This window comes from Diadema antillarum, unplaced genomic scaffold (genome assembly GCF_040938485.1).
Source record: "Diadema antillarum isolate AM-2024a unplaced genomic scaffold, OU_Dant_1.0 seq00001488_RagTag, whole genome shotgun sequence".
In the NCBI taxonomy this organism is placed as follows: domain Eukaryota; kingdom Metazoa; phylum Echinodermata; class Echinoidea; order Diadematoida; family Diadematidae; genus Diadema; species Diadema antillarum.
Genome location: NW_027272227.1, coordinates 106,084 through 123,289, shown reverse-complemented (window position 1 = coordinate 123,289; position 17,206 = coordinate 106,084). Strand labels below are relative to the sequence as shown.

The 17,206-nt window shown below is 44.6% G+C and overlaps 1 protein-coding gene across 4 annotated transcripts in view; it reads left to right on the top strand.

The window, feature by feature from the left end:
* LOC139710004 (uncharacterized aarF domain-containing protein kinase 2-like) overlaps positions 1-17,206 on the top strand; it is a 150,481-nt gene that overhangs the window by 117,542 nt on the left and 15,733 nt on the right. For all 4 annotated transcript variants that reach the window (XM_071621955.1, XM_071621956.1, XM_071621954.1 and 1 more), the window contains exon 8: positions 825-953. In XM_071621955.1, the coding sequence (XP_071478056.1) occupies positions 825-953 (129 nt within the window). The remainder of the gene's footprint in view (positions 1-824; positions 954-17,206) is intronic.

Genomic DNA, 17,206 nt, shown 5'->3' with positions numbered 1-17,206 from the left:
CGGAACATTACTTGCTCATATTTCACACTGTCATGATATAAAGTGGTACGACATGATTTATGGATAACTTTAAATTTCAAAAGTCTGCAAATCCGAGTGGTACATTTTTAGTGCCTTTGACCCATCTACATGTCTATGTGATAATTTGATAAGTTGATTATATGTGAAATGGCTGTGGTCTGTGTATCACTGCATGCATTGCACATTCCACACTGGGCCAACTTGTCAACATAAGCTTGTTGAATTTGATAACCATTGTGAGAAGTGTCCTCTAAACCACTAATGTGGGGCAAATCTAGACAGTTGATTTGAACTAGGGATGGAAGAAATTTTGAGGGCAATATTATAGTTCCATGATTTGGGAGCAAACGCGAAAATATGCAGTCCCTTTTTATAGGTTTGTATTTTGGTGGTAGGTTGAGGCAAGAGTGTGACGAAGAGTGAGGAGTACACCCTAGTGTGTGCTATGATAAAAATCACTTCATCAGATCAGATGATGCAGGGATTCCCCAAGTCATTTTCTCATGTGTACGATCAGTCAAATAGAAATTACATACTACTACACGCCAAACTTGAGAAGGCATTTATGAAAAGTCACAAAGTCACAATTTCTGCTCCTGTAGGTCCACAATGCTGAGAGAGGCAAAACTTTGATACCCACAAGACATACACTGAAGTTGAAACTGAACTGAAAACAAGCCACTGAATATTGAGTGTTACACGAGTGTGGAGAAAATCTTAGATTGTTTTTTTCATGTCCTTCTTTGTGTTGATGACTGTATAGTAGTAAGACCACATGTTTGTGGATGATGTGTTCTTCACAGGGAGATGTTGTGGCTGAGTTGTTTATTGAGCATGCATCATCAAATGCCTGCAAGGATGTCGACAAATTCAAGGCAGATATGAGTGACCTAGTGGCCAGAGCACATCAGCAAACCCTGCAGCTAGGCAAGGTAAGTTTTCAATAAAACTGTTCATATTGTCATTTTCTCACCATAAGGTGATGTATTTGTGATTTTACATTTGTGACCCTGCATCACAAAACCAAGAAAAGTCGCCAGACATCGATTTTTAGTTAAGGGCAGATTCTGAAAGAGCAGACTCTAAGCTTTAAAATGCTGATAACTCAATTCAAATGGACTCTTCTAACCTATCTAAATACTAGAAAGAAAGCACATACTCTGGAAAAGAGTGAACTGAGAAAAGAGGCTCTGAAGTACAGGGTCTATTCAAGCGCCTAATCTTTACCATGCTGTGCTAGCTGTGCGATGAAAGGGACAAAACACAGGATGTAAACCACTGGAACAGCAACAATGAAGGGATTATCAGATTAAGCTGAAATTAAGCATGCTCAATTACTAGTAACACATTCTGTCCATAATAAATGCCAACTTTCAAAGCAGTAGCATTATCCTTTCAAAAGTTATTAGACTTGAAAGTGAAATGTATGCAAAGGATTTCAAGAAATGAAAAGGGGCATCTAAGACATAGCTGATCGTTATACTCTCCCCCCAAAAAAGGATTGTGGAAAAACTGCTCAAAATACACTTTCCCATCTATGTTATGACCCCAAACTTAAGAATAATGTAGAAGAAGGATAGCTCTTTCAGAAAATATGAAAAACTCAAGATTGACTCGGTTGACCCATTTCACCTTTTTTGAGTCCTCATGTAAAATCAAGAGGTGCAATTTTCTTTTTCATTTTGTGATGCACGGTCACATTTGCATCTTTCTTGATATATGTATACACATTTTTTATATCTCCGCCACGAAGTGGTGCCGGTGGCATTATGTTTTTTTCTTTGTCCATCCTTCCGTCTGTCTGTCCAATCAATTTTGTGGGCAGCATTATTAAAAAACTTTTTGAGGTATCCTAATGAAATTTGGCATGTATGTGTATGAGGGGATGAAGTTGTGCCTATTGGATGCACATGTTCAAGGTCAAAGATCAAAAGGTCAAGGTCAAATGCTCAAAATTTCACTATTTCCCCCATATCTATGCAATGCCTGAAGATATTTTGTTGATACTTAGTGTATACATGTACTACCCAATTAAGATTATCTGATGGGAGTTTTGGGTAATGAGGTCAAAGGTCAAGTAAAAATTTTAAAATTTCACTCTTTTCTCCATATCTTGGAAATGGTTCAAGGTATCTTCATGGAACATAGTACATATGCATGTACTGACTGCTAGTGATGATCTTTTTTGTGGTAAAAGGTCAAGGTCAACTCTTCAAAATTTGACTTATTTCCCTCATTTATGCAATGCCTGCTGGCGATTTTTCGTTTTAAACTTGATGTATGCACGTATCACCCAATAGAGATTCTCTGGGAAGTTTTTTTTTTTTGTAAAAAAGGTCAAAGGTCAAAAGGTTAAAGATCAAGTGAAAGTGCTGAACTTTACTTCTTCCTCCATATCTCGGAATTGGCTCAAGTTGTCTTGAAACTTAGTACATATTTATGCGTATTCTATCTGACAATGATTCTCCTATGAATTTTGCGGTTATAGGGTCAAAGGTCCAGGGTAAAAGGCCAGGTGAATATAGTAACATTTTACTATTCAGTACAGAAATTGCACTTTTTCTCTATACCTTGAAAATTACTTGCATGAACTTATAAAAGGGTCAAAGTCAAGTAAAAGTCCTCAAATCCCTAAATACATGCTCTCCCATTCATCCATTTAAACCTCAGTCGAGGAAGGTGAACATTCAAAACATTTGTGACAAACATGTCATTTTAATATTTTGCCAATTATGTGAAACTGTCATCACACATTGTCCACATGTACTGTAGACCTACACTTTGTATTAGGAGAATCATGCACTATGGCGGAGGCATACCAGTCACATAGAGACATTTCTATTTTTTTTTCTTGATTGAAATGATATTTATTTAATTCTGAACAAAAAAAATACTATAATGGAGTATCTGTGATGAAATAAATGTTTGCTATGGTGACTCTTTATACCTCTCCCATATAACATCATTCTCCCATAAATCTCTTATACATCTTAACAGTTTGAGACAACAATTTCACATAATTAGTAAAACATGTTTAAAGTGAACATTTAAAGTGCATTTGGCACAAATTTATATGCTGTGTTTATGCTAGAATTTTTGAAAGGACAAAATATAATTCCACAACAGAGAATGCAACAAGAGCAAAGAGAAAATTCATGTCTTTGATAATGCAAGCACTTCAGATCAATTTGAGAAAATTTGGTGAAGGTTTCACCAACATCAAAAAATGGACCAAGGTTTCACCAACATCAAAAAATGGACCAGTCTAACAGCAGCAGACGACACGTCACAGCCCAAACAAAAATCGTGCATTCATTTGTATTGAAGTAGAGGTTAAATTACATCGAATTACGCTAGTTGTGATATTCTTCGAAAGAAAAGGTGGCAGCTTAGACCCCGTTTACAGTGTGGTGCTGGGCCGAGCCGCGGCCGAGCCCAGCCTCAATTGTGGGGCCGAGCCCCGCAATTCTGTCCATTTACAGTGCCAGGCTTGGCCCGGGCTTTTAATTCAAACCTTTCAATATTTTGTCGTAGTGGCGCTCTGCTTGTAAACAAATGCAATTTGGTATAGTCTGGTTTCCAGACCCTTTTTCAACTGGACTCCGCGGCAACGAAGTCGCCGTTCAGCAAAGGCCTTTGCCGAAGGAAAAATCCCTTGCAGGACAAAACCACCTTAAGGCCCCCTCACACCTGAGCGAATTGCCTGAAATATGACTTGCGATGGCTGGCGAAAGGCATTTTTGGGAAAATCATTTTCAATGGTAATTGATAGTAAGCCATATTTACCCTTCGTGTTTGGGTTCGTACACCTTCTGAACTAACAGTTGTGATTATTCAAATTCACACGGGATTTTTGAACATGTTTAAAATTTCCTGACGAATTGAAAAATCGTCTGTCATTCGCATCTCTTATTTAGTCTGCGGTAATCGTTCGTTCATCGTTCATGTGCTATTGTCACGCATAGTCCCTCATCGCGCTTTTGCCAAGGTGGACCGATCTCGAAAGAACTCTAAACGAAGCAACACGATGACTAAATATGACTTGCGCATAGAAACGAAGATACTATGACAAACGTATTTTCGCTTGCCATCTTCTATGCGAAGGGAAACTAAGATTGACTTTTGCTAAATGTGAAAGGCAATGCATACACGAAGGCAAGTCTAAGAGATACTATGACAAACTATGGATTGCGAAGTGATACGAATACGAGCGAATGACCTGACGAAAAAATTGGTGAATGCTGAGCTTCTCTATGTGACCAGCCACTCACCACGCAACTCGTATATTTTTATAAACATTCCACCTGAAAGTTTCAAAGTATCTTCAGAAAAATGGAAGATGCAGCCCGCCTCAGAGTCCAGTATTTACTGGCAATGACTCAGAATGATATTATACATCAGCAGCTGAACCTACACCGGTTCATCAGAGGCCGCTTCAGATGGAGACGAGGCTTCAGACGACGTCGTATCTGGAGAAGGACGTGGCTGAACCCTGCCAGAAGAAGGGCTTTTGGAATCTATACTACAACCAGCTGTTGGTTGAGCTCCGAAGAGAAGACCCTTCGACTTTCAAGAAATTTTTCTGCATGCCCCCTGAACTCTACGATGAAATCCTGGAGAGGGTCAGAGGAAGAATCAGGAGGCAGTACACCTGGTACAGGGAGCCGCTGGAAGAAGGTCTCAAGTTGGCAGCTACTCTCCGTCATCTTGTGTCTGGCACCAAGTACTCCGACATGCAGTATGGGTGGAGGGTGCCTGAAAACGCCCTATCTGTAGTGGCCAGGGAAGTTTGTCAGGCCATATGTGACGAGTATGCAGATGAAGTCATGACAGCCCCTTCAACCCCTGATGGATGGAAATAACTTGCTGGTGGATTCTACAAGTGGTGGAATTTTCCCCTCTGTGTGGCAGCTACATGTACACTGTATTGATGGCAAGCATGTGGCCATCAGAAAGCCCCCTCTGTCCGGCTCGCTATGCTGCAACTACAAGGGCTTTTTAGTATAATCCTGTTGGCTATAGTGGACAGTGACTACAAATTTATCTGGTGCGATGTTGGTGGTAGGTATGATACAATAGGGGAAAGGGGGTAGGTCGAGTCAATTTAGGGGTACGTCAGATTTGTTATCACCTCACCTCCATTGTTACTGTTTCAATATTTTTTTTTTTTTGCTAAAATGATAGCAATTTGGGCAATTCATTTCAGTTTTTGCTTGATACCTTTTTCTTCTTCAAAAATGTGCTTTAAGAATAATCAATAATATTGGATATTTATTTCACACAAATGATCTTTTATGTAGAAGCAAAAATCTGAAATTGATTGATTGATTTTATTATCACTATTATTATTTTATTTGGCAGAAAACATGCAATACATAATCAATTACAAAGCTCAAAACAATCAATCAATACAATAACACAAAAATACCTAAACACTGAATGCACCTGACAGGGCTGCCAGGCGTTGGGCAAGTTAACTAAATAACTGTAGTCCGCGGACCACCCTAACCTATATCCCTTCCAGATACATCCAGCGTTACAGATTTCTGTGCCACTGATTATTATCATAAAATATTCATAACTGTACTTTTTGAAATCTCTTGCAAATAAAATACAAACTATGTAAAATTTGTTTCATTATAATGTTGGTATTTTTATGTATAAATTTTCAATTGATGAGCTCCCTGATATTTTTGCACCTATGTTCATAAGAAATAACTCTCTTCATATCTACCCAACTCGTCATTGTGATGACTATCACCTTCCACATACTCGCACAATTTTTGCGAAAAAAAACATTAATATTTACAGTGCCAAAAATACTGGAATCTTCCGGCTGATCTACTGTTTATCTTTGACGTCCTTTAAATGTAAATGTTGCGTAGATGATTTCTCTGGCCGCAGAATGCGTTTCGCTCGGGTTTCTTTACCAGTACGTCTTTCAAGATGGCGAATACGATAATTGCATGTATGGTGTACATGTATAGAGCATACATGTGTATGGTGCACGCATTACGCAATGGCATCCACACGCCATGAGTGTGTGCATGTAACAGGAGCGGTGGCGAATCCACACATTTACAAATCGCGTTTTCATTGTGGTTGATTTTTCTTTATCATTGGCGACCCTTTTGAAGGCAGAAAATTGCTTGTACTGGCAAGGGTCACGCCTCCTGTTTGTTTTGCTTTTACAAGACATGCATGTTGCTTTGTTCGGTGGTGCTAATTAAATTAAAACAAACAAACAAACAAGCACGACTCCTTAGTTTGGTGCGATCTTGACGTGTAGTATTTGAATATAGTTGGTCACATGTGACTGCTCCTTTCCTCTTATCTACCTTCCATTGAGTCAGTCTGCTCTTATAATTTTTACTACATGTACAAGTAGACAAATTTGAGAATATTTAGTTTCCTTTCCACACGATTATGTCATGCTACATGATTTTTGTTTCACTTCCGTTGTCGAACATTGCGGTAGAATAGTTTGGATAGAAAGCCAAACGAAGAGCACGCACTACAGAGCGAGCGTACGTAAACCACTATAGCAAGAGCAATGGAGCATGTAATCGTGCACGCGTGGACCAAGCATTCCCCAAACCCTGCAACTGGTGTCTCCGAAAGACGAATTATGTAAATGTATGCGACGCACCAGCCAATCGCATGCGAGACCCTGCGCCGTAGCAACACTGGGGATATTGGCGCGGCGTTTGAAAGAAGCTCAAAACTGACGAGTGCGATCCAATATAGGGTGCTTAAAATTCCATTTTCAATAGGAAAAACTTAGTCTTATGCTATGAAATTTAGTGTAGATGTAGAAAACATATCAAAGATTTGATTTCTGCAAAAAACCTAAATCGACAAAAATAATGGTCAAAATCTTTGTACCCCATCTAGGAGGGAATTTGCTCTTGCGACTTTTGCCTGAAACCGTTGTTGCAGGTCACATATTACTTGTCAACATAAGTAAAACAAGCATGTACTGAATTTGCCTAAGCTGCAGTATTGAAGTTGTGTGATATACTGTTTGGTTTAATCAAAACGAATCATAATCTGAGGAACCATTTTTCATCAACTGTTTTGAATGTAAACAAACATCATACTGTACAACTTAGCTCTATCTGCCCTTGTATTAAGGCAAACGTACATATAATAATAAAGGTGAGACTTATCACCGAGAAATATTTTCCAAACCTTAATGTTATGAAATATTCAGACACATGTGATTTATCCGTCTATTGATGCAAAATAAATGTCATTTATCTATCCATTGACTCAGAATAAATAAAAAAATGAATTGTGTCCTGTAGTTATTTGTCTCAGATCCAAAATGTCGGTTAAATCATAAAATACTATTCAACTACATATGATATTGAGAATGGTTTATGTGTTATTTTTCCTGCAGGTAAGTAAAATACTGTGTGTGTAAAACTACAACTTAAGAACATATACAGTGTACATGTGGTACAGATACTATTGATTACTATAAAAATGAGAGAGAGAGAGAGAGAGAGAACTAACCTGATCTAGCCCTCCAAACTAAAGTTACCAATTAACATAATGGAAAAACAAACTTATCTACATGTACAATCTTACATGTCCTTACATGTCTTCGATCAGCCTTGCTGGTTTCTTCTCCAACCTGCCTGAGCGTCTTGGTACCTGTTCAAGTACCTGTTCACTCAAGTTCTCATCAAGTCTTTCAGGTTCCATCAGCACAGTTTCTGACACTTCACCCCCTGTTGCCTGCACATGAGGGAATTCGCGTCCTGTTTGGAAGTTTCCAGATGGATTTTCCTCGCTCAACAATGTTCGCTCCATGATAGATCGGTCACTGCGGAATTGTTCATCAGCTGCATGTGTACCGCATACTTCAGATGTGTCAAAATCCACCTTCCTCATCTGATCAATATGGCGCTTCCACACCCTGCCATCGTCCAAGCTCACAATGTATGACTTGGGCGCGGTACGCTCATTGATGGTACCACTATGCCAGGTACCTTCACTCCTGAAGTCTTTCACTAGCACTTGTTCTCCTGGATGGAACTCGCGCAGTTTGATGGATTTGTCATGGTGCAGCTACTGCGAATTTTGTAAGCTTTCTACCTTGGTTTCAAAACTGGGCTTAACCAATGTCAGTCTTGTGGCGGAGTTCTTGTCCCATAAACAGACTAGCTGGAGTTTGTCCTGTAGTTGGGTGTTTTGTTGAACGATAGGACAGCAAGAATCGGTCTAGATCCTGCTGTGTGCTTTGTCCTTTGCGTTTGCTGGCACTCAGCGCTCGCTTGAACGACTGTACCATTCGCTCTGCAGCTCCGTTGCTCGCGGCATGGTACGGTGCTACTAACACCTGCTTGATTCCGTTCATCTTCAGGAAGTGGCGAAACTCTTCACTACAAAATTGCGGTCCATTATCGCTCACCACCTGATTTGGCAGACCGTACTTGGCGAACAACTCTCTTAGTGCTGCAATGGTAGCACCTGCAGTGGTGCTGTTCATCATGATGATTTCCAGCCATTTGGAATGAGCGTCTACGATGACCAGAAAAACCTGCATGTCCTTCTGAGCGAAATCGATATGGATCCGACTCCATGGACTTCTTGACCACACCCAGGGCATCAGCGGTGCTACTGCTGGAGTACTGCACGTCTGCTGACATGTAACACATCGCTTCACTAGCCCTTCAATGTCTCGATCGATATTCGGCCACCAAATATGGTTTCTCGCAATTTCCTTCATGCGAACAATGCCCGGGTGTGAGGAATGCAATTCCAACAGCGTGTCGTCCTGCAGCCGTTTTGGGATAATGACCCTGTATCCCCATAGGATACAGTCTTGTTCCACAGACAACTCATGATGTCGGTGCAGAAATGGCTTCAACTGCTCGTTATCCACTTCCGATGGCCAATTTCCTGTTTTGACCCATTCCAACACTCGTGACAGTATTGGGTCTGTACGTGTTTCCTTCTTCACCTCGCTGCTTGTAACCGGCAAGTTGTCAATGTGATGTACCGCGATATTGTACAAAGCGTCCTCTCCTGCCTCTGTATCAGGCAATGGAAGTCTGGATAGTGCATCCGCGACCACGTTGTCCTTCCCAGCTACAAACTTCAATTCGTAGATGAAGGCTGATGGCATGATGGCCCATCTGAGCTGCCAGTGTAGGGACTGCTGTCTTGGGTCCCAAAATCCTTTCCAAAGGCTTATGATCTGTTCGGATCATGAACGTGCGGCCGTACAGATAGGTTCTGAAACGCTGCACGCCGAACATGATAGCCAATGCCTCCTTATCCAGCTGCGCATATCCTAGCTCTCATGTTTGTTCAAACTCTTAGATGCATAAGCAACTGGTAGGCGACGTCCTTGTTCATCGATGTGACAAATGACTGCCCCTATCCCGTAAGGGGAGGCGTCTGCACTTGGCTCGATGTCCTTCGAATGATCGTAATGCGTCAAGAGCTTATCCGAGCTGATAGCATTCTTCACTGTGTTGAATGCGTGCTCACATATCTGTGTCCACTCCCATGGTGTGTCTCCCAGCAGCGCATTCAGTGGATGTAGCATGGTGGACAAATTGGGGAGGAACTGAGCCTGGAAATTCACCATCCCTAACCACGATCTCAGTTCTGTAATGTTGGTAGGTGCTGGGGCCCGACGTAAGGACATCCACCTTGTCCTGTGTGGGTTGGATTCCCTTTGCTGAAAGTTTCCTTCCCATGTACACGACTTCATCCTGCATGAAGGAACACTTTTCAGGTTTGATCGTGAGCCCATATTTCGCGAAGCGTGCGAAGAGGTTGTCAAGATTCTTCATGTGTTCTTCGTCGTTAACTCCCGTGACCAAGACATCATCCATAATTGCACACACACCGTTCAGTCCCACTAGCACCTGCTCAATGAACCGCTGCCAGATGGCAGGGCTGGATGATATTCCAAACGGAAGCCTGGTGTATGCAAAGAGTCCGCAATGAGTATTGATGGTTACCAGTCGTCGTGACTTGTCGTCCAGCAAAATCTGCTGGTATGCGCACTTCAGATCAATCTTGGAGAATTTCTTTCCATTGACCAGATTGCTGAAGACTTCATTGGAAGTTGGGATCGGGTACTGATCGCAGTGAATGTTCTTGTTTACTGTGACCTTTTAATCCCCGCACAACCGGACCCGTCCATCTGCCTTGGGGATGCATACTAATGGAGTTGCCCACTCGCTGAATTCCACAGGTTCAATCACCCCTTCCTGTTGCATGCGGTCCAGTTCTCGTTCGACAGCAGGTCATAATGCATAGGGTACATTGCGTGCCTTGTGGAACACCGGGACCACTTCCTCTTTTACGTGTAGGGTCGCTTTGAAGTCCTTACGGTGCCCAGCTCCTGCCTAAAAACTCCTGGGTATTTGTCTTCTAGTCCCGTCCCAATATCAGCACTGGTTGCATATTGTCCTTGTGACATGATTGCTGGCCAATCCAGCTTGATCTCCGATAGCCAGGTGCGTCCGAGTAACGGGGGTCCCTTTCGATCTGTTTTGACCACCACTAATGGAAGCTGACATTCCTGCCCCTGGTAGGAAATCTGCACTGAACATTCACCAGCTGTTTCCAGTTTTGCCCCTGCGTACTTATGTAGTTGCCGTTTCACAGGCTCAAGAGGCAAATGCTTGAAGTTTTTTTTTTTGTAGTCATGGACACTGATGATAGATACTGCAGCTCCCGTATCCAGTTCCATTTCAAGGTCTTGACCACCCACTTGTAGTGTTATTTTGAATGGAGCAGAAGATGGTTTACGATCACCCTCAACCTTGAAAACACTATCCGACAAGAAGGAAGACACTAGTTGGAGTCCATTTAGGTAGAACAACCATATGCATTTATTTTGCCGAGGCTCGATCCGACCAAGAGGCGAATGGTGCAAGCACAGTACCCGGGAAGACCTTACACTGATTGGTATAACTATGTTAACTACACACTCGCCACAGATGGCGCTATGAATCACCACATAATGTACCATCAACAATTAACACTAATCAAACAATACTGGCGTGATCACTTTTCTTTTTTCTCTCTATCTTCCACTTTATGAATACTATAAGTCCTCAATATTACCTGAAACTATTACACCAGACTCTCATCTAAAGATAACATCATATCCTAACAAAACAATATAATTTCTCAGTCATAAACATATTTTGGAGTGTTACCAATCCAACTAAGAGTAAAGGAGCGGACGTTCCCATACCTAAGATATATGCATAGTTAAATATTAACAGAGTACATAAAGAAATCATTCTAACTTTGTGTATGGATTCAAAACACTAACATAAATGAACATGTTTGGCTTGTCCCTATTTGCCCTTTTCCCATCAAGGAAATAAAAAGACAGGGACTGTATAAAACGAAGATGCTCAAGTCAGGTCAAGTTGAGCATCAAAAATTTCCCATCACAAATACAACTACATAAGCTTAAAAAAAAATCCATTCAAACATGATATACTGTCAAGCGACATAAATAAAACAATGAATAAAGCGATTACACCCTGTAACCATAGGATTGACGAATAACTATAAGAGTTTTAGCAGTAAGTAACTACAGTAACACTGACATGATATGAACAGTGTACCAATGACTAAGAAATAAACTCTATTGGTCTGGAGTCTATAAATCTGGCAGAACATTGTCATACAACACATATGTATAAAATGTTCAATACATCAGAAAATCTTTGAACCTGGCTGGGGGGTGCCTGGAGCGTTGTGGCCGCCCAGGAGGGGAAGGGGCCCCCTGGGAGGGGGTGGGGGGTGAATTAGGAACCACAGACTGAGATGGGGGAGTAGGAGGCTCATGCAGTGGGATGTTGGGGGGTTCTGAGTCCGGAGGAGACGACAGTTCATGGGGTACATCAGGCTGCGCAGCAGGAGATACGTCAGGCTCCTCATCATCAGGAATCTGCGGAGTCCGAGACAGCGGGGTAGGGGGGATGGGTACCTTGAGGCACTGAGACATCTTGATGCGGTAGGAAGACTTCCTGAGCTGTGCACCGATGAATTTGCGGATATTGCACCAGCTACCATCAATAGATGAAACGAGATAGCGGGGACGAGCAGTGTGCTTGGTACGATCAGACCTGAGGTATACAAGATCACCAACATGCAGGTCGGCGTCGTCAGGGAGGACACCCGAGGGGGCTTTAGAACGTTCACTGTGGGGGTGGTTGGCAAGACGCTGCTCATGTTGGGTAGAGATGAGATCGGCATCTGACAGGGGGATCTGACTGTGCGTAAATTGATCCCGCTGGGTCCACATCTCACGTGCAGACAGACCACGAGAACGTAGGCGGCTGTTCAGGCGAGCAGTCACGAGAGATAAGGTCAAGGGCGTGATCGTACCCCCTGAGGGTTCATGGCGGACAATCTCATCCTCCAGTTCGCGTATGGCCTTCTCTGCAACCGGATTCTTGTTTGGGTTCTTGGTATGGCCAAGTTCAATAGAAAGCCGAAGCTGACTGAGATGAGCATCATCGTGGAGTGCTGCGAACCCTGGGGCTGAATCAGTGCGTATGACAGCTGGTGGACCATCCAGCGGACGAAGACTGACGCATAGACGAATGAGGGCATCACGCAGAGTATCCCGACATTCATCGTCAAGGAAGCATGTGGCCGTGTAAGAAGTTACACACTCCCTGAGCATGAGGATCAGCTGTTTGGTACGTTTCAGGACATCCGCAGCAAAAGTAGTTCCCACAACTGCTGGGGGATCCCCAGTGGACTGAGGGTCAACTGTATGTGGGGCAGTGCGCAAGGAAGTGCACTGGTGACAACCGTTTGTAACACGTGTGAGGGCGGCGTCCATGTCGAGAGCAAAAAAATGTCGATTGACGACTGCCCGAAGCTGATGACGAGACGGGTGCTCAAGCTGTAAGTGAAGCGATGTGAGTTGGCCGTCCAAAATGTCGCGAGGTACAACGATACACTCACGTGGAGATAACAGCGCCTGTTCGCGTCGCACAACGAGGAGCCCGTCCTTAGCAATGGTCGCAAGACGAAGATACCTCTTGACGTCTCTGATGTTAGTGAGCTTCTTGGAGGGTCGTGTACCTTGACGGAGGTAAGCATGGGTGCGTCTCAAATCCTGGCACTCTGATTGGATGCTGAGCCAAGCAGGTCTGGAAGTGAAGGGCAGCTTCTTTTGACCACTGAGGACATCCTGAGGTGTGACACGGTGTACGACAGAGACCTCTGTCTGGCGGATGAAGAGGCATATCTGGCATGTGGGGTCTGAGCACTCTTGGGCATTTCTGCTAGTGAAATCTGAAGGGACATTAGCAGAGCCAGCAAGATGTTGAATAGAGCACTGGAACCTACTGACCGTGGAGAGGAACGTTGAGACGCGCGGGCTGGCGGAGAATTCACCCCGGCAAAGCTTTTCGAATGCTTGAACGCAGGGTTTGCTGTCAGTTAAGATGCAAGCACGGTGTTGCGACTGGATGATGAAGGGGCCGAAGTGTCTGCAGGCAGCCGCAATCGAAAGGGCTTCAATTTCACATGGTAACCATGTACCCTGTCTACCACGGAGCTTGCAGCTGAAAAAACCGGCGACTCTAGGTTTACCCTGCCTGGTGACATACAACGTAGCACCGATACCGTGTTTTTTTACTGCACCATCTGTAACGATCCACAGCTGGTCAGAAGGGCGGGGGAGCGTAATGGTACGAGGAGATGCCAATGCATCTTGCGTTGCTTTGAACGCAGCATGGAGGTCATCCGTCCATGTGATACGATCACTGGACTGACCGCCTGCCACTACAGCATCAAGTGGAATGAGGAGTGATGCGCACTGCAGAAGAACGCGTGCAAGCATTTTGTATGCCCCGATAAAGGAACGCATGCCTTTGACTGTAGTCGGAGGGGAACATGAAGCAAGAGCAGCAATGCGATGAGGACTAGCGCGCAGTGTCCCTTGTGACCAGATCCAGCCTAAGATCGTTGTGGATTGGGGACAAATGACTGTCTTAGCAGCAGAGAGATGCAAGCTAGACTGGCGGAGGGCATGTAGGACACGGGACCAATTTTGCAGAAGATCCTCGGGGGTCTCACCACCACAGAATAAATCATCTGTGAGTTTCAAGACCACGCCCTCAAGCAGCAAGTCACCAAGAACACGACACATGAGCTCTTCAAGGGCAGTCTCTGAACCAGGCATGCCCATAGCACAGCGAGTGTACACACGTACCCCACGGTAGGGCGTTGCGACGCCGCAATACTTCATTGAGTTCCTTGACAGGGGGATCTGGTAAAATGCATTTGTGAGGTCTGTGGCAATGATGTGTTTCCACTGGCCGATTTTTCGAAGGGTGGAATCTACATCTGGCATGAGAGAGGGTTGCGGCTTGGCATACCGCCCAACGTCGGCAAAGGCGGTAACGAGGCGGAAGCCCCCTTTGGCCTTCTTGACCAGAAAGGATGGGTTGAGGTACTCGACAGAAATGCCCACATCTTCGGGGCGAGCAAACACACCCTGTTTTTCAAGTGTATCAAATTTCTCTTGAAGATCAACCAAGGAGCTGCGCGAGTACAGAGGTAGCCGACCTTTGCGCTGGGGCGGTTGAACAGACCCCATGTTGACAACAGCTTCGAATAGGCCAGCAGCACCATTGTATCCACAGAAGGCAGGATCAAACACATCATCGAATTCAGCATGAAGGGACCGGAACTCATGACGAGTGTGGTCAGGGAGTGTACCACTGGGATCCACAGATACAGCATCAGAAAAGGCCCATGCCCATCAAGAGAGGTGTTCTTTGGAGAGGTACCACTAGGGATGGGCGGGGCCGAGTCGGATGGCAGTTTGGATGGAACAAACACGGGGCGTACCTGGCAGAAGTGTTCATTACGACGAACGATCTTTGGCTCTGGGGTGAGATTGGGAATGCGTACCTTGCCCGCGACGCTCAAGACCATACAGGGACTAGGCCATGTTGGATCAGAGGAGGTAGCGCCCTTCTGCTCTACAACGCGCGGCTCAAGGGCAAGTGTCTCATATCGCGACAATTCACCGGGGAGGGAGACCTCAACGAAATCACCAGGGAACAAGACTGTGGATCTTGCAGGGGCTCGTAGAACATGAGCACGACGCACGGCATGAGATGGAGTATCAAGTGGCTTGCGAGACCCATAAGGAATGACAATGTCATCACCGATGCGGACCTGACGTTTAGCGGGGCGGACCGAAACGTCATTTCGTTCCATGAACGGAGTGCCAGCAAGGACATCAACATCGAGATTGTCAATAACGAGGCCCTCGAAAACAAACTCCTTACCCTCACTGATAAAGGTAAGCTTAGCTTCACCAACAACATCAAGTGGGGAGGACCCATCAGCTTGGTGGGCAGACTGTGAAGTAGGAGTGATGACCCCATGGAGGGACTGAACCACAGAGGACTTGATCATGTTGCCCGTGGCCCCACTATCAACTGTGACACGAATGACTTGATGACCACAAAATACATCAAAGTACGGAGATTGGCGAACCTGGACTCGCAGAGCAAGTGATGAGCTACTGTGATTGTCTGTGACCGGGTCAGTCTCTGACACGTGCACCTGTTCTACCTGACACAGATCATCAACACCATCAGCATCATCAACATCATCTTCACAATCAAAAATGTTTGCAACTTGGCGTGCCTTAGCAATAAAGCGCCTATTGTGCTCAGGAAGGTATGCGCATTCGCTGAGGTAGTGGTGTCTGGACGGTGAGCTTCTCGACAAAGCGGGCAGTACCTGCTGGTGCGCTGTGGAACACGGGTGCGGGTTTGTGGATTACGCCGATTGCCTATCGCAGAAGGGCGTGGAGAACGCTGCTGAGGACGCTGAGCAAGTTGTGGGGGCGATGTCAGGGTGCGCATTGCACGGGAACTCTCTGAAGAGTGAATTTCATCCAGCAGGCTATCTAGGGCCTGTGAGATTTCAGGCTTTAATGAGGCTAAAGTCCTAGAGCGCAGCTCCGTCCCATATCGCTGCTTCATGAGACGGGGGAGATCAGAGTGTATTAATTGGAGCCAGTGGAGGATGATAAAATTCTCCAGCGTGGGGGTTAGCTCTTCATCCTCCTTTACACGGTCTCCATGGTGCGAGATACCGCTAGAGACAGTGAGCAAGTTGTCTTCAACAAATGCAACCAACCTCTGGTAGAGGTCTTCTGGGCGCTCATCAGCCGCAAGCTTGATATCGCTGAAGTCTAGAAAGTGGGCACCTGTGCTTTGGAAGCCATAGTGTAGCCGTATTTTGCCCCAAATGTCATTTAGTGAAGTGGAATTTTTCACAATAGAACTGCGAGAAATGACTGGACAGAAATTGGCAATCTGCCCCAGCATAAGTTCTAGCATGCTAGCTTTCTGATGGGCTGTTTTTCTCGAGTCTGATGGGACTGAAGATGGGTCATCTGTAAAGCCCCGAAGGGGCTCAGATTTTGTTTTCTTAGCCCAAGAACAACCATCAGCGAGAAAAGGAGCAAAATTAGAATTGAGGGTTAGAGTGTAGACTAAGTTCTGTCTCCAATTCTCGAAAGAATTCACTGTTTCATGGTTAGTTAGGCACCATTGCTTGGGCGCTCTCGGGGCCGAGGCCATTGTGAAAATGAATGGGTGGGACTACACCGAAACAACGAAATGAACCTATACCAACACGATAGAGTTGGTCAACTAGCGATACTTAGCTCAGATTGTCTCCCTGGGCAGGTGAAAAGATTTCCAATGGATAGGGCTGTTTCCGATGCTGCCACCACGACAAGAAGGAAGACACTAGTTGGAGTCCATTTAGGTAGAACAACCATATGCATTTATTTTGCCGAGGCTCGATCCGACCAAGAGGCGAATGGTGCAAGCACAGTACCCGGGAAGACCGTACACTGATTGGTATAACTATGTTAACTACACACTCGCCACAGATGGCGCTATGAATCACCACATAATGTACCATCAACAATTAACACTAATCAAACAATACTGGCGATCCACAAAACCTGATCCGTCGTTGTGCTCCCCATCATCGTCAATCTGTTTTATTGAGCCTTTTCCTTGTCGTCCATACATTGGTTTACCCCGTCCGGCTCCAGACTGCGAGGGTTTCTTTGACGGAGGATGTCCGTGCCCTTGACCTCGTCCAACAAGTTGTGAACGACACTCTGATTGAAGGTGTC